This window comes from Pseudophryne corroboree, chromosome 4 (genome assembly GCF_028390025.1).
Source record: "Pseudophryne corroboree isolate aPseCor3 chromosome 4, aPseCor3.hap2, whole genome shotgun sequence".
Lineage (NCBI taxonomy): Eukaryota > Metazoa > Chordata > Amphibia > Anura > Myobatrachidae > Pseudophryne > Pseudophryne corroboree.
Genome location: NC_086447.1, coordinates 300,800,624 through 300,819,349, shown reverse-complemented (window position 1 = coordinate 300,819,349; position 18,726 = coordinate 300,800,624). Strand labels below are relative to the sequence as shown.

The 18,726-nt window shown below is 46.6% G+C and overlaps 1 protein-coding gene across 1 annotated transcript in view; it reads left to right on the top strand.

Moving 5' to 3' along the window:
* Positions 1 to 18,726, top strand: part of TNFSF10 (TNF superfamily member 10) — a 35,631-nt gene that overhangs the window by 7,581 nt on the left and 9,324 nt on the right. The window contains exons 2-3 of the mRNA XM_063916266.1: positions 16,924 to 17,073; positions 17,172 to 17,217. Of these exons, the coding sequence (XP_063772336.1) occupies positions 16,924 to 17,073; positions 17,172 to 17,217 (196 nt within the window). The remainder of the gene's footprint in view (positions 1 to 16,923; positions 17,074 to 17,171; positions 17,218 to 18,726) is intronic.

The window sequence follows — 18,726 nt, the reverse complement described above, 5'->3', positions numbered from 1 at the left end:
CGTTTCTGGGAAAAACGCGGGAGTGGCTGGAGAAACGGAGGAGTGTCTGGGCGAACGCTGGGTGTGTTTGTGACGTCAAACCAGGAACGACAAGCACTGAACTGATCGCAGATGCCGAGTAAGTCTGGAGCTACTCAGAAACTGCTAAGAAGTGTCTATTCGCAATTCTGCTAATCTTTCGTTCGCAATTTTACTATGCTAAGATTCACTCCCAGTAGGCGGCGGCTTAGCGTGTGCAAAGCTGCTAAAAGCAGCTTGCAAGCGAACAACTCGGAATGACCCCCCTCAACTTCTATTTTAATATCTATGTTATAAAATTAAATTTTGGGATCCCTGATACTTTATATGGACATAAAAATGACATTAACAAGATTAAATGTGGCCTTGATACTTGATTTCATGTAATTGGTTTAGTCATTTATCAGATCATTATGTGACATGTTGGTAAATCTGCTCAGAGGATGACCAATGTGTTTTGCCAAATTGGACACCAATCCTTTGCTCTTAGGCGGAGAGAAGGAGCGTTACATGTATGGTCTGCGCCAGTGTTTGGTAAGCCTTATTTTGGTGTTTATTGTATGTTTAAATGGAGAAAATTTTCTTTGCAACCCATAAGTGTATTTTCCTATGTCCATTTGTATCAGGAAACTAGTTATACTAAATACAGTGCACGAATTGGAAATTTTGAAGTAGGGGTATGGGCATATCAGGGGCACTGGCTCTTTGCCCGCCTAACATGCACCACAAGCATGTGGCCTGACTGCGTTCATGTGCCTGTTGTCCTACACCCTGGGGTTCTAGGGAGGGTTAAATAAGTGTCTGAAGCGACCCACCGTGATGCTGGGAAAGGCTGCAGTGGGAAGCTTCATTTAGCTCTTTTCCTTCCCACCACTGCAGCAGTCTACAGTCTTCAGCTTCTTGCTTCAGCTGCTGGCCCGTCCTAGCAGCATTGCCTCCTCTTCTTTCTTTCCTCCCTCTCTGCTCCTCCCCCATCACAGCACCCCTCACAATACAGCACAGAACCCATTACTGCAGAGCACCCCTCTCTGCTCCGCTCACAGCATAGCACCCCTCATCATCCTTACTGCAGAGCACCCATCTCCCATCACAGCATTGCTCCCTATGCCTCACAGCACCCCTATTCCCTCACAGCGCTCCTCCCTGAACGAATGCATTTTGAATTTGGCATCGGCCCCGAGTCAATCACGAATCATGGACCGGCAACTGATTAGCAGTAGCCATCCCTGATTGGCTGCCAATCCGCGAGTCGTGATGGCTCACAGCCAGCGCCAAATTAAAAAATGAAGCTGACCACTGGTCCACGAGTTGCTACTAGCTCCCAACCGGTGACCAATTTAAACAGGCACTGCAGCTGTTTGACCGGGACTGAGACAGTGTCAATTGGATGCAAATTAGGTCGCAACTGCTTCTTTGCATGCAGGAACACTGAGAAATTCTGTTAATGCAACAGCCGCTGTGCTTTATATAGAGATGCCGGCCAGCTGCGGTTCTAATCTGTCACTTGCGTACACAATCAGATACACATCGGTCGCACCATCAAACTTTTGAGTAACCCTGTGGTTGCTCAGAATGTCCGTCAGAACTAAGACGTTAGGCCAGTGATACCGAGTCCAGAAACACAGTCCCTGGCTGTGACATACCGACAAAATCTTATTCTAGCCACCCCATTACCTCCCATAAATACTCCTCGGCTGTCAATCACTCTATGTCCAAATCCTCCCTAAGAGCGTGGTCTGTAACTAACCATTGTGACATATGCGCAGCACGGATGATGCAATGCTAGCATTACTACCTCACAGCACTGAGGTCATGGCTGGAGTTTGTATATTCTCCCCATACTTGCGTGGGTGTCTTCTGGGTACTCCTGTTTCCTCCCACAATCCAAAAATATTCTGGTAGGTTAATTGGTTCCCGATAAAATTAACAATAGTGTTTAGGTGTGTGCTTGTACATGGGCAGACTAGATGGGCCAAGTGGTTCTTATCTGCCATCACATTCTATGTATATACAGTATGTACCAGTGCGACTCAGGAGCTATTGGCCAACTGCGCAAACATCGGCATTGCGTTTTCCCCTGAATCAGGTTCTATATGAGGAAATTCTTAAAATAAAAATATATATACTGAATATAGACTGGAATCTCCTGTTTAGATTCTGTGATCAGATTATTTATAGAGTTTAGCTGGAATGTTTGTAAGATAAGAGAAAATTGCTTCCTTCAGTTTTAGAAAAGCAATAGCTCTGTAAAGCACCGGCCTCAGGGTAGTGACATACAAGGAAGTACTGTATGGTGTAACAGTTAATTAGTAAACACAATGGGCCTGATTCATATTTGTAAGGAATTGCGCAGTTACAAGGAAGCGGCTGTGCAATCCCATGTCTTTAAATTCTAATGCAGCATTAGTTAAATATGTTTGCATTAGTGAAGGTCCGAGTGCTTGCTTCTGAAATTTGTGATTCGTGATGGTTACCAGCACCGGCAATCCTGTGTCAGCTGAAGCTTACTCAAGCTGGCTGTAGGATCCAGACACCCAGGTCCAGGAAGTCTGCGACCGACAATGCAGATCCTGGACCCATCACACCTTCAAAACCGGGGGTGACACGTCCCCACTTTGAAGAACAGAGCCACCCCGCTCCGCCCTTCCAAGCGCTGAAACATGTCAATCATGTGGCTGACTAGGGGCTGTGAGTGGCATCACTAGACTCATTCTGCACATACGCAGAACCCCAAACATCGTATTTGTACTCAAACCATCGCAGACACATGCCCCATAGGTTTCTGTTTTGGGGGGTTTACCTCAAATATTTATTATCTCCCAAATGTATGAAGGTCCCTGCACTACCACTGCAGCCACATGCTCCATAGGTTTCTATGGGGGATGCAGTATTGCCCAATTTACCAATATCCCTAATGCGATGCATTTGCAATATTGGTCACCACAGCTACCGCTGCCTGAAAATGGCGGTAACCTATGGGCTACACACCACGTAGCTGGCCAGGCAGAGGCTTTCTCTGGGACCCTCCCCGGAAGTGGCCACTGTGAGCTCACAGAGCACATCGCAGGGACAGGCTCCTTTCAGATAAGATTGCATATTGCACTGCAAGCCTGGGTGCTAATATCACATCCAGATCGTACTCAATATGCGATCATTGATAAATGGGCCCCTTATTAATGTAATGTATAATGGCCCTCATCCCGAGTTGTTCGCTCGCTAGCTGCTTTTAAGAGCATTGCAAACGCTAGGCCGCCGCCCTCTGGGAGTGTATCTTAGCTCAGCAGAATAGCGATCGAAAGATTAGCAGAACTGCTAATAAATAATTCCCTGCAGTTACTTTCTGAGTAGCTCCAGACCTACTCCTAGATTGCGATCAGCTCAGTCCGTTTAGTTCCTGGTTTGACGTCCCAAACACGCCCTGCGTTCGGCCAGCCACTCCCCCATTTCTCCAGCCACTCCTGCGTTTTTACCTGGCACGCCTGCATTTTAAGCACACTCCCTGAAAACGGACAGTTACCACCCAGAAACACCCACTTCCTGTCAATCACACTACGATCACTCGAGCGATGAAAAAACGTCGCTCGAGCTTGTGTAGATATACAAAGTTTTGTGTGAAAGTACTTAGCGCATGCGCATTTTTGCCGTTTTTTTACTTAATCGCTGCACTTCGAAAATCGGCAGCGAGCAATCAACTCGGAACGACCACCAATATGATAATGTCACATGTGCTGGTTTTGTTGCACTTTTTTTATGTTGAGTCTGTGAGAAGAAGCTAAAAACGCATTAAGGGGGGATTTCAGTTAGTAGCGATTAATTTATAGCAGCTGAAAAAGGGTGGTAGCTTCAGGATTTAATGCCCAATGCCAGTCAGTTAGAGCCCCTTTATCTTGCCTGGTAAATTACTGTGCTAACGGGCGTTAAGGATCTGGGATAAGTTCACACATCTATTGGTTAACACGGGCGCCGCACCCGCAAACAGGCTATTTAACACAGATTTCTTTAAAAAAAAAACAAATACATTTACAACTTGGCAAAAAAATGGTGGGTCAGATTTACAAGTGCTGATTTCAACAGATCACTTTGCGTGGACAGGAGAAACAGTGAGTTTTAGCTTAGAGTGCATGCTCAGGTGCAGTTTTACACTTTTTTGTATAACTAGAGAATATAGGCCCCCATTTATCAAGCCTTGGAGAGTGATAAATAGCACGGTGATAAAGTACCAACCAATCCGCTCCTAACTGCCATGTCACAGGCTGTGTTTGAAAAATGACAGGAGCTGGTTGGTTGGTACTTTATCACCATGCTATTTATCACTCTCCAAGGCTTGATAAATCTGGGACATGGACTGTAAACTCCAATAGGCCAGGGACTAATGTGAATGATGTGCGGCTGGCCATTGCCAGGAAGGAAAATAATGCAGAAAGTAGTGCAATAGACTACAATGTCTAACTCTGTCTACACTACAGATGGGGGCAGCAGCAACTTTTGCAGTTGAAAATGGAAGACCGCAACAAATATCTCCGATATCTGCTATATTCCCCCCTAGATACATTCAGGGTATACTTAATATTTGTGGATTATTCCGTAAATAGTAATTCATAAATACGCTCTTAAATCTAAAGAGAAGTAGAGGAAAAAAATAAGGTGCCATATCGCGTTACTCAATGATTATATGATCTGAACTTTTGAGGAAGTTACTGTAGAGTAAACGTTTATGCAAATCAGTGTTTACCCTTTCTCTAGTCCTTGCTTTTTCTCTTCAGGAAGGAACTTGTAGTTTTCTTGCAGCAGTAAGGGTCCTTTGTGTGGCTGTTATAAAACTAGATCTGCAGATTTGCAATTGATAGCCTTATTGTCCCCCATAAACACTGATTAAGAAGTAAACAAAAACAACAACCACATCCTTATCTCATAATAAATCATTGAAGCAAAAGTCACCCAGTTTGTCTTGCATGGAGACTAAAAAAATTAAAGAAGCAACTGTTTTACAAGCTGATAACTTGCATGGATGTAGTATGAATTGCCGGCACTTGGGATCCCGGTGCCCAGCATACCGGCGCCGGGATCACAATCGCCGGAATGCCGTCAGCGGTGCGAGCGCAAAAGAGCCCCTTGTGGGCTTGGTGCAGGCATGGTGGCTACACGCCCCACACTACTTATTCTCCCTCCAGGGGTGTCGTGGACACCCCAAGAGGGAGATTAGTTATCGGTATACCAGCGGTCGGGATTCCAGCGTCTATATGCTGAGCGCCGGGATCCCGACATCCAGTATATCAAATACCACCCACTTGCACAGCTGCCAATTTTTACTGACAACTTTATACAAATGTACAGATCACCATTCTTTTTACGGACACAACATTTCTCTAACGTCCTAAGTGGATGCTGGGGACTCCGTAAGGACCATGGGGAATAGCGGCTCCGCAGGAGACTGGGCACATCTAAAGAAAGCTTTAGGACTATCTGGTGTGCACTGGCTCCTCCCCCTATGACCCTCCTCCAAGCCTCAGTTAGATCTCTGTGCCCGAACGAGAAGGGTGCACACTAGGGGCTCTCCTGAGCTTCTTAGTGAAAGTTTTAGTTTAGGTTTTTTATTTTCAGTGAGACCTGCTGGCAACAGGCTCACTGCATCGAGGGACTAAGGGGAGAAGAAGCGAACTCACCTGCGTGCAGAGTGGATTGGGCTTCTTAGGCTACTGGACATTAGCTCCAGAGGGACGATCACAGGCCCAGCCATGGATGGGTCCCAGAGCCGCGCCGCCGGCCCCCTTACAGAGCCAGAAGACAGAAGAGGTCCGGAAAATCGGCGGCAGAAGACATCCTGTCTTCACCAAGGTAGCGCACAGCACTGCAGCTGTGCGCCATTGCTTCTCAGCACACTTCACACTTCGGTCACTGAGGGTGCAGGGCGCTGGGGGGGGGCGCCCTGAGCAGCAATAAAAACACCTTGGCTGGCGAAAATACATCACATATAGCCCCCAGGGCTATATGGATGAATTTTAACCCCTGCCAGAATCCATAAAAAAGCAGGAGAAAAGTCCGCGAAAAAGGGGCGGAGCCTATCTCCTCAGCACACTGGCGCCATTTTCCCTCACAGCTCCGTTGGAGGGAAGCTCCCTGGCTCTCCCCTGCAGTCACTACACTACAGAAAGGGTTAAAAAAGAGAGGGGGGCACTAATTAGGCGCAGTATTAACAATACAGCAGCTATAAGGGGAAAAACACTTATATAAGGTTATCCCTGTATATATATAGCGCTTTGGTGTGTGCTGGCAAACTCTCCCTCTGTCTCCCCAAAGGGCTAGTGGGGTCCTGTCCTCTATTAGAGCATTCCCTGTGTGTGTGCTGTATGTCGGTACGTTTGTGTCGACATGTATGAGGAGAAAAATGATGTGGAGACGGAGCAGATTGCCTGTAATAGTGATGTCACCCCCTAGGGGGTCGACACCTGAGTGGATGAACTGTTGGAAGGAATTACGTGACAGTGTCAGCTCTGTATAAAAGACAGTGGTTGACATGAGACAGCCGGCTACTCAGCTTGTGCCTGTCCAGACGTCTCATAGGCCGTCAGGGGCTCTAAAGCGCCCGTTACCTCAGATGGCAGATATAGACGCCGACACGGATACTGACTCCAGTGTCGACGGTGAAGAGACAAATGTGACTTCCAGTAGGGCCAAACGTTACATGATTGAGGCAATGAAAAATGTTTTACACATTTCTGATTATACGAGTACCACCAAAAAGGGGTATTATGTTCGGTGAGGAAAAACTACCTGTAGTTTTCCTGAATCTGAGAAATTAAATGAGGTGTGTGATGATGCGTGGTTTTCCCCCGATAACAACTGATAATTTCTAAAATGTTATTGGCATTATATCCTTTCCCGCCAGAGGTTAGGGTGCGTTGGGAAACACCCCCTAGGGTGGATAAAGCGCTCACACGCTTGTAAGGGCTCTACCCTCTCCTGAGATGGCCGCCCTTAAGGATCCTGCTGATAGAAAGCAGGAGGGTATCCTAAAATGTATTTACACACATACTGGTGTTATACTGCGACCAGCAATCGCCTCAGCCTGGATGTGCAGTGCTGGGTTGGCGTGGTCGGATTCCCTGACTGAAAATATTGATACCCTAGATAGGGACAGTATATTTTTGCCTATAGAGCATTTAAAAGATGCATTTCTATATATGCGTGATGCACAGCGGAATATTTGCCGACTGGCATCAAGTCTAAGTGCGTTGTCCATTTCTACCAGTAGAGGGTTATGGACACGTCAGTGGTCAGGTGATGCGTATTCCAAACGGCATTTGGAAGTATTGCCTTAATAAGGGGAGGAGTTATTTGGGGTCGGTCTTTCAGACCTGGTGGCCACGGCAACAGCTGGGAAATCCACGTTTGTACCCCAGGTCGCCTCTCAACATGAGAAGACGCCGTATTATCAGGCGCAGTCTTTTCGTGGACAAGCGGGCAAAATGTTCCTCATTTCTGCCCCGTGACAGAGGGAGAGGAAAAAGGCTGCAGAAATCAGCCAGTTCCCAGGAACAGAAACCCTCTCCCGCCTCTGCCAAGCCCTCAGTATGACGCTGGGGCTTTACAAGCAGAATCAGGCACGGTGGGGGGCCCGTCTCAATGAATTTCAGCGCGCAGTGGGCTCACTCGCAAGTAGACCCCTGGATCCTTCAGGTGATATCTCAGGGGTACAAATTAGAATTCGAGACGTCTCCCCCTCGCCGTTTTCCTAAAGTCGGCTTTACCGATGTCTCCTTCTGACAGGGAGACAGTTTTGGAAGCCATTCACAAGCTGTATTCCCAGCAGGTGATAATCAAGGTACCCCTCCTGCAACAGGGAACGGGGTATTATTCCACACTGTTGTGGTACCGAAGCCGGACGGCTCGGTGAGACCGATTCTAAATCTAAAATCTTTGAACACTTACATACAGAGGTTCAAATTCAAGATTGAGTCACTCAGAGCAGTGATTGCGAACCTGGAAGAAGGGGACTACATGATGTCTCGGGACATCAAGGATGCTTACCTTCATGTCAAAATTTACCCTTCTCACCAAGGGTACCTCAGGTTTATGGTACAGAACTGTCACTATCAGTTCAGACGCTGCCGTATGGATGGTCCACGGCACCCCGGGTCTTTACCAAGGTAATGGCCGAAATGATGATATTCCTTCGAAGGAAGGGAATTTTAGTTATCCCTTACTTGGACGATTCCCTGATAAGGGTAAGATCCAGGGAACAGTTGGAGGTCGTTGTAGCACTATCTCAGGTAGTGTTGCGGCAGCACGATTGGATTCTCAATATTCCAAAATCGCAGCTGGTTCCGACGACTTGTCTTCGGTTCCTAGGGATGATCCTGGACACAGTCCAGAAAAAGGTGTTTCTCCCGGAGGGGAAAGACAGGGAGTTATCCGAGCTAGTCAGGAACCTCCTAAAACCGAGCCAAGTCTCAGTGCATCAATGCAGATGCATCAGCGGATAACCCTGTCACCAAGGACAAGGGTGTCCCTCCTGTGGTGGTTGCAGAGTGCTCATCTTCTAGAGGGCCGCAGATTCGGCATTCAGGACTGGGTCCTGGTGACCACGGATGCCAGCCTGCGAGGCTGGGGAGCAGTCACATAGGGAAGGAATATCCAGGGCTTATGGTCAAGCCTGGAGACATCACTTCACATAAATATCCTGAAGCTAAGGGCCATTTACAATGCTCTAAGCTTAGCAAGACCTCTGCTTCAAGGTCAGCCGGTGTTGATCCAGTCGGACAACATCACGGCAGTCACCCACGTAAACAGACAGGGTGGCACAAGAAGCAGCAGGGCAATGGCAGAAGCTGCAAGGATTCTTCGCTGGGCGGAAAATCATGTGATAGCACTGTCAGCAGTATTCATTCCGGGAGTGGACAACTGGGAAGCAGACTTCCTCAGCACGACCTCCACCCGGGAGAGTGGGGACTTCACCCAGAAGTCTTCCACATGATTATAAACCGTTGGGAAAAACTCGACAGGTATTGCGCCAGGTCAAGGGACCCTCAGGCAATAGCTGTAGACGCTCTGGTAACACCGTGGGTGTACCAGTCAGTGTATGTGTTCCCTCCTCTGCCTCTCATACCCAAGGTACTGAGAATTATAAGATGGAGAGGAGTAAGCACTATATTCGTGGCTCCGGATTGGCCAAGAAGGACTTGGTAACCGGAACTTCAAGAGATGCTCACGGAGGATCCGTGGCCTCTACCTCTAAGAAGGGACCTGCTCCAACAAGGACCCTGTCTGTTCCAAGACTTACCGCGGCTGCGTTTGACGGCATGGCGGTTGAACGCCGGATCCTGAAGGAAAAAAGGCATTTCGGATGAAGTCATCCCTATCCTGATCAGAGCCAGGAAGGATGTAACCGCAAAACATTATCACCGCATTTAGCGAAAATATGTTGCGTGGTGCGAGGCCAGTAAGGCCCGACGGAGGAAATTCAACTGGGTCGATTCCTACATTTCCTGCAAACAGGAGTGTCTATGGGCCTGAAATTGGGGTCCATTAAGGTTCAAATTTCGGCCCTGTCAATTTTCTTCCAAAAAGAACTAGCTTCAGTCCCTGAAGTTCAGACGTTTGTAAAAGGGGTACTGCATATACAGCCTCCTTTTGTGCCTCCAGTGGCACTTTGGGATCTCAATGTAGTTTTTTTTGGGTTCCAAAAGTCACATTGGTTTGAACCACTTAAATCTGTGGAGTTAAAATATCTCACATGGAAAGTGGTCATGCTGTTGGCCCTGGCCTGGGCCAGGCGCGTGTCAGAATTGGCGGCTTTATCCTGTAAAAGCCCTTATCTGATTTTCCATTCGGACAGGGCGGAATTGAGGACTCGTCCTCAGTTTCTCCCTAAGGTGGTTTCAGCGTTTCACCTGAACCAACCTATTGTGGTGCCTGCGGCTACTAGGGACTTGGAGGACTCCAAGTTGCTAGACGTTGTCAGGGCCCTGAAAATATATGTTTCCAGGACGGCTGGAGTCAGAAAATCTGACTCGCTGTTTATCCTGTATGCACCCAACAAGCTGGGTGCTCCTGCTTCTAAGCAGACTATTGCTCGTTGGATTTGTAGTACAATTCAGCTTGCACATTCTGTGGCAGGCCTGCCACAGCCAAAAATCTGTAAATGCCCACTCCACAAGGAAGGTGGGCTCATCTTGGGCGGCTGCCCGAGGGGTCTCGGCTTTACAACTTTGCCGAGCAGCTACTTGGTCAGGAGCAAATACGTTTGTAAAATTCTACAAAATTGATACCCTGGCTGAGGAGGACCTGGAGTTCTCTCAATTGGTGCTGCAGAGTCATCCGCACTCTCCCGCCCGTTTGGGAGCTTTGGTATAATCCCCATGGTCCTTACGGAGTCCCCAGCATCCACTTACCGATAATTCTATTTCTCGTAGTCCGTAGTGGATGCTGGGCGCCCATCCCAAGTGCGGATTGTCTGCAATACTGGTACATAGTTATTGTTACCAAAAAATCGGGTTATTGCTGTAGTGAGCCATCTTTTCTAGAGGCTCCTCTGTTATCATGCTGTTAACTGGGTTCAGATCACAAGTTATACGGTGTGATTGGTGTGGCTGGTATGAGTCTTACCCGGGATTCAAAATCCTTCCTTATTGTGTACGCTCGTCCGGGCACAGTATCCTAACTGAGGCTTGGAGGAGGGTCATAGGGGGAGGAGCCAGTGCACACCAGATAGTCCTAAAGCTTTCTTTAGATGTGCCCAGTCTCCTGCGGAGCCGCTATTCCCCATGGTCCTTACGGAGTCCCCAGCATCCACTACGGACTACGAGAAATAGAATTATCGGTAAGTAAATTCTTATTATCCATAATACGCAAGACACTGCAAAAACTCTAATCCATGCACTCATTATTCCTGCATTGATTATTGCACTAGTCTCCTTAATGGCCTTCCCCAATGCAGACTCTCACCACTACAATACATTTGAGTGCAGCTGCAAGGCTGATCTTCCTCACTAAATGTCCATCGTCTGCTGATCCGCTCTGTCAGTCCCTCCATTGGTTATCCGCATACCTCCCAACTGCCCCAATTCCAGCGGGACAGTCCTGCTTTCCAAACACTGTCCCACCCGTGGATCGCAGTTTCCCGCGGGTGGGGGGCAGTTGGGAGAGCCAGTGATCACGACTGCTCTGCTTTGCAAAGCAGCCAATGAACACAGAATAGATGCCGTGTGCATGGGCACAGCATCTAAACAGTGCGGGAGGTGAGTAAGGGGCTGCCCAGCTGCTTAGGAAGCGCTGGGCATGCCCCCAAAATAATGAAAATGGGGTAGTGCAATGAGGCCCCTCCCCTCCCTGAGGCCCCACCCCTTTCAGCTGCAGCTGCGCCTGCTTGCAAAGCTATAAAAGTTGGGAGGTATGTATCTGTATTTTATCAAATTTAATATAAGATATACATAAGGCTAGTAACCAAAGCACAACAACATATACAGTATATCTTCACTTATCTCAAAATATCTCCCAGTTTTCCCACTCCACTCTAACCCACACTCATTACCTACTGTCATTAACAGCTGTACAACGTTTTTTGGGCAGCATCCACTCTGACATACCTCCAAACTGCCCAGCTTTCTGCTGGAAAGTCCAGTTTTTCTGGGACTGTCCCCCCGCTGCTGGACCCGGCAGCGATATGGGGTGGTATGCTATGTGGAATGCCCTCATAGGTGTCGGAATGGGGGAGCAAGGGGGCAGCATGCCCCCCCCCCCCCAAACATGACAGAGGCGTGGGGAGGGGGAACACTTACCCCCCAGATCACCGCTGAGACTGTAACTTCAAAACTCCGGCGCCGCAGCATGCTGCCCCATGTCTTGTCCAGCCTGCTCTTCACATAGGCATTACTGGGAGGAGGCGGGGATGTCCCAGCAGGCTCAGCATGGCCACGCCTCCTCCCAGTAATGTATCTGAGAGCCGGCTAGGACAGGAGGACACGCGGCAGCACGCTGCGGCGCTGGAGTTTTGAAACTGAGCTCTGCGGTTAACTGGGGGGAAAGTGCTCCCCGCGTGGGGTGTGGTGGGGGTAGATAATGCCCCCCCCACAACAACACGTTCTGGCGCCCCTGAATGCCCTCCTATGCACAATACAACTTTCCTCTAGTCTCCAAACATTCCCTGAAAACTCCCATCTTCAGGCGATCTTACTGTACCAAATTCCAGAGCCACCCACACAACCTCCATAAGCTTTCCTAGCTAATTACTTCTCCTCTATACAGTAACATTATTTTTTTTTCCTCTTCACTTTCACATTCTGCTGACCCTAGGCCACATTCCTGTGTGACTGGATCATACAGCACTCCAAAAATTCTGTAATCTGGCTGACCAATATAGGTACTCTATCTTTAATGCGTCTCTATTCCACTATAGACTGTAAGCTTGCAAGCAGGGCCCTCTTACCTCTGTCTGTCATGTTTTATTTTGTTCCCAATTGTAAAGTGCTATGGAAATGGCTGTCACTATATAAGTAACTGTTAATAATTATCCCTATTTATATCAGTTATACAGTCTATGGGTAGTTTACTAAAAATGCTTTTGAAATCAAGGCCTTCTGCACTCTTGTAGTTTAAGCCAGAGGTTCCCAAATTCCGCCATTACAGTCCAGGGGGTAAATTTACTAAGATGGGAGTTCTGTTTAAGATGGGATGTTGCCCATAGCAACCAATCCGATTCCAGGTATTATCTTCTAGAAGGTGCTAGATAAATGAGAAGTAGAATCTGATTGGTTGCTATGGGCAACATCCCATCTTAAATAGAACTCCCATCTTAGTAAATTTACCTCCAGGTTTTAAGTATGTCCATCCTTGAGCACAGGTGACTTAATTAGTACCTCAGTCATTTTGATTGTACACTCTGGGCTCAGTCATGGAAATATATAAACCTGGACTGCAATGGCGGAGTTTTGGAAACTCTGGTTTAAGCAGGGTCAAATCTAGGATTTTTCTCAGGCAGTAATTTGGCGTCACTCCCTCCCCTTCCCCCAGTACCCCTCTTCCTCTGGGTATAGCAGCTAATGACCCTGTAGTGTTAGTATTACTATTACACACTGTACATTGTGTAAGAGGCTTGCAGTGATTATGTAAGATGGACCTGTTACATGTCACTCTCTGGCAGAGTGCACCCTGCCCCTGGGTCATGTGACCGCTGGCAAACCCCCATTCCTAATGCCGAGTATGTTAAGGACATACAGTATATAATGAAACCCCTGACAATGACAATATAGGAGGGACCTGTTATATGTCAGCCTAGCAGAGGACCTAATTCAGACCTGATCGCAGCAACAACATTGTTAGCTAAAGGGGCAAAACCATGTGCACAGCAGGGGGGGGGGGGGGGGGTTGATATAACATGTGCTGAGAGAGTTAGATTTGGGTGGGGTGTGTTCAAACTGAAATCTAAATTGCAGTGTAAAAATAAAGCAGCCAGTGTTTACCCTGCACAGAAACAACATAACCCACCCAAATCTAACTCTCTCTGCATATGTTACACCCCCCCCCCCTCCCTGCAGTGCACATGGTTTTGCCTATTAGCTAACAAATTTGCTGCTGCGATCAGGTCTGAATAAGGCCCAGAGTGCCCTCATCTTTGGGTCCTGTGCCCGCTGGCAGACGACAATTCTCCACCACTGGCAGTACTGCATCATGCTAAGCCGCTCTTAATGAATCTGCGTGGTCTATGTACTAAGACTTGGAGAGGGATAAAGTAGATGAAGATAAAGTACCAGCCAATCAGCTCCTAACTGGAATGTGGTTACAGTCTGGGTTTGAAAAATGACAGAGCTGATTAGCTGGTACTTTATCTCTGTCCACTCTATATCTCTCCAAGGCTTAGTACATAGACCTATGAGTCTTCTGTTCCCGCAGTGCTGCCATAGAGGCACACAAAGGACAGAGCCATCTGTCACTTCAGTAGCACTGCGGCAGTCTGCCCCTGTAGTGCTGCTATAGAAATCGGGTGTATTATGGTATGCCAGCGGCCCTGCTCCCAGCGGCTAGCATACCGGCGCCAGAATCCCGATCGCCAGCATACCAACAGCTGGGCGATCGCAAATGAGCCCCTTGCAGGCTCGCCGCGCTCGCCATGCTGCGGGCACAGTGGCGCGCTATGCACGCCATGCTATCTATTCTTCCTCCAGGAGGGTCGTGGACCCCCAAGAGGAAGAAAAGCTGTCGGTATGCCGGGTGTCGGGATTCCAGTGCCGGTATACTGTGCGCCGGGATCCCAACAGTCGGCAAACTGAAGACCACCCATAGAAATCACATGCGGGAAAGGTGTGGCGAAAACAAGCAAAAAGTTCTTCTTCTTTTTTGACTGGTCAAAAAAACGACACTAATTGAATACCTGCCTAGGTGTCCTATTATAGGCTGTGCTAGAAAAATTACAGGAACTGATTGGATGCTATGGGCAACTTTTCTATTTTATCACTCTCAAAGATTTTAAAAATGTCCCCCTATATTCCAGCATGGACAAGGTTCTGTATAAAAATGATTGACTGCTGTAGTTAATTTTGGGTAGTATGAATGCAAGAAACCTATGTGACCTTGAAAGGGGGAGGGGGGGGGTGCATTTGGCAGAAGCTTCAGTGAACAGGACAGCTATATTTGATAATGTTTCACATTCAACAGTATGTAAGGTGATGCCACTGTGGAAAACTATGGGAAAAACATTGTCAGCAAAGAGCAGTAGCGGACAGAAGCACTTCCAGATAACCATGCTTTCACAGGAAACTCAAAGCAAAACTGCAGATTAGTTAACTACAAATTTCAACTTGTGGCATAAGCAGAGAATTTATTAAAAAACTGACAGACCGGTTACCAAAATCTGTTGGCAGTTCATCAACGGCCCATCACACCTTTCAACGCACCTTTTCAAGTATAGTGGTACCATGCAAAGGCTAAAAACTACCGAGCATGGGAGGAAGGTTTACAACAAATTTATGAGTACACTTGTGGTCGCAACCTAAAGAACTGAACAGCCCTGGGTGCTTATTTCCAACAGTGAAGTGAGCTACTGGATCCCACAATGTTGTGGGACATATTTTATCTGGTGCAGTCATTCCTTTTAGAATGTGTAATATACAGAACATATATATAGTCACATGGGTGGTCATTCCAAGTTGTTCGCTCTTTGCCGATTTTTGTAACGGAGCGATTATGTGGAAAATATGCATGCGCATGGCACGCATCGCGCATGCGCTAAGTACTTTCACACAAAACTTAGTAGATTTACACAAGGCAGACCGACGTTTTTTCATCGCTGGGGGGATCGTAGTGTGATTGACAGGAAGTAGGTGTTTCTGGGCGGTAACTGGCCGTTTTCAGGGAGTGTGCTAAAAAACACAGGCGTGCCAGGTAAAAACGCAGGAGTGGCTGGAGAAGCGGGGGAGTGGCTAGCTGAACGCAGGGCGTGTTTGTGACATCAAACCAGGAACTAAACAGACTGAGCTGATCGCAAACTAGGAGTAAGTCTGGAGCTACTCAGAAACTGCTGCAAATTATTTAGTAGCAGTTCTGCTAATCTTTCGTTCGCAATTCTGCTAAGCTAAGATACACTCCCAGAGGGCAGCGGCCTAGCGTTTGCAATGCTGCTAAAAGCAGCTAGCGAGCAAACAACTCGGAATGAGGGCCATGGTGTTTTGATGATCATGGCTCTGGTTTTTTACCCATACAGTATGTCTTGGCCTTCTCAACCACCTGAGCTAAAGCCTAATTCTGGAATCATGCCTAAGATATAATGTTTATTACAGTGTTTTCCAAATTTTTTGAATCACCACACCCTAGAGAATCAGCATTCTTTTCACAGCCCCCTAGACTAAAAGTTTTTTTTATTGATATGTTTTGAAAACAATATTGAATGAATTCAATTGTGCCTACCTGTCATCCTTAGGGTCAGATATGTGGTGGTGTAAATAGTTGTGCTTCTGATTGTCCAAATGACAGCCACTATCATTAGTTTTGCCTATAACTTTGACCATAAATGATTTGATTTGGTCCTGGATCACCAACCCAAGACATCCTTGCAAGAGCCTCATGAAAGAAAGAATGGTGCTACTTACCTCCTGCACAATTGTAGGCATTAATTGGCTCAATGCCACGGCACAGACAAGCCATACTTTATACTGGTGATTACATATTTTTCTTTACTCTCTGTATCTTGGGCAGCTGGACCCGGAGTCTTATGTGCCATAATGTATTTAATTTCTGTTCTATATAGATATTTAGTAGTTGTGTGATTTTGAAGGTAGTTCTGCTCTTCCCAGATTCTAATTACTTGGACTAATGCTGACCATAGACTAAACAAAAATGGAGATGCTCCGACCAAACGTGTAAAGGGGTTGAGTGAGGCAATGATGATTGCTGTGCCTGCATATACTGCAACATACATGAAAACAATCTTCACTTTACAGCAAGGGATCAGAACGGTCGGGAGGATCACATATGTTTGGTACTCAAATCAATCCATTCTCAAGTGTTATAACAACTATTGCTCGTGTACAAACACTGAGTGATAATAGTTCAGAACTGGCATGCACCAGTCATATCGGAACAATTACTAGCTAGTGTGTGGCAAGCTTCAGAGTTCGCCATGTAAACGATCTGTACACCCTTCAGTTTGTAAATGGCAATCCCTACTCATATTAGGGATCAGCAGCAAAGCTTTAAAAAGAATGTGTATCGTTTTTTTGAGTGAATGTTAGATTAAAAAAATATATAAAAGACCAATGATAAAACTAATAAAATGCTATATTGGTAAATGCTTTAGTTTGATGGATTTTGCTGACAGCCAAGGGCTGTAATATACTAAACTAATACGGTATACCGTGAGACTTGTACACCCAGGGAAATAGAAATCCTCCAATATTGTTCTGTGTTTTTTTCCAGCTGCATGAAAACTACATCAGAAACAATATTGCGTGTTTGGTGGATGAAGATCTTCGAGATGTCTCTCAGACTGCAGATATTGGTGATGTTGATGAGAAGGAGGACCCTTGCTGGGCAGTAAAGACCCATCTTCAAATTTTAATCAGAAAGGTAATTTACTGCTCCTAAAAAAAAAAAGGAAGATACATATACTTTTATATTGACTGTATTGCATTATTAAAAGTTCTATTTGGGATGTTTTCTTATAGATTCTGATGAGCAATTATGGACGTGATATAACATCAGTTATTAGAGGTATTTCTTTTTTATCTTTGTGTATTTTAATATTTTTAGCTCAGCACTAAGTTCATGCACATACATGGGATTCTAGTCAACATGTCAACATGTCGACATTTAGAATGTTGATGATCAAAATAAAGATATATGTCAATGTGTTCTAATTGTCAACATTCAGAATGTCGAAATGTATAGAATGTCGACATATTAAATGCACTTAGGGTTATTGTTAAGCTGCCTTTGGAGTTAGGCTACAGTTAGATTTAAGCTAAAGTAGTACTGCTGACTATCAACATTCACACTGGCAATGTTCTACAAATGACAACATTATGTCAGTCATCAGTCAACATCTTGAACATGATATGTGGATATGCTCAATGAAATCCTATTCATGTCTGCAATCTGAACATGTTTACATCATGGTGTGGACATTTTGAATGTCAACATTCTGTATGTCGACTTCTCATACCCAACCCCACAAATGAGGTGAGTGTTTGCACTTATTCTGTAGTGCACTGAAAAACAGGCATTTCTTGAATGCATGTACAGTGCACTTTTAGCTAGATTTACATGATAAATGTAATCATCACTGTGTACTAACACTGATTATCACTGCTACTATTTTTATCATGTTTTGTGCATTCATATACGATTCAAAACATGCATATGCATATATACTGTATAGGCGACATTGGCGTTTCTATAATGGGTGCAGTTTCTACGGGCCCAGGGGGGCCCACACCGCACACACTGCACCCATATAATATACTTACCATTCCGGAGTCCCGCGGCGACTGCCCTCTAGTGCAGGCATAAATCGCTCAGAAAAATAGCCACCGTGGCCTTTTCCGAGCGATTTGCGTATGCGCACTAGAGATGTCTCCAGGAACAAGGCGTGGACGTCATGTTCCCGGAGACCTGCGCATGCGCAGTAGACTCTGGCAGTATGTCAGAGTCTACTTGCTGCCGGAGAGGAGGGGGCCCGCGATGGAGGCTGCATGGGGGGGAGATTTTCCAAACTGCAGCTTTTCATGTGCCCTGATGTGCAGTTTGTTATCCGTGTAGTTTGTTAAAAGCCAAACTGTATATCAAAGTATATAAATGCGATTAAATGATGGTATACTCAGGAGCGGATCTAGGCACAGGCAAATCGGGCGGGTGCCCGGGGGGCAGTGGCTTGTGGGCGCGGCCGCAGTCATCCCGCAGGTGCCCGACCCACCCGCACATCGCATTCTGCACTCCGGTCTCCGGCTGCAACAGGCGCCATGGGCTGTGTGGGCGCATGCTGCAACCGGCGCCATTGTCAGATGCTAGAGGTCATAATTTACCTCTAGTGTCTGTGCGGCGCTATGGGAGAGACTTCATGACGTCTGTCCCATAGAGAGGAGCAGGCAGCCAGAGACAGAGTAGCAGCGATTGGGAAGCAGGAGCGGGGCTGGTGAGTCTTGTTTTTTTGTGTGTGTGTGTTTGCAAGCGGTGCTACCAGGGGGCACAACTACAGGGGGCACAACTACTGGAGGCAAATCT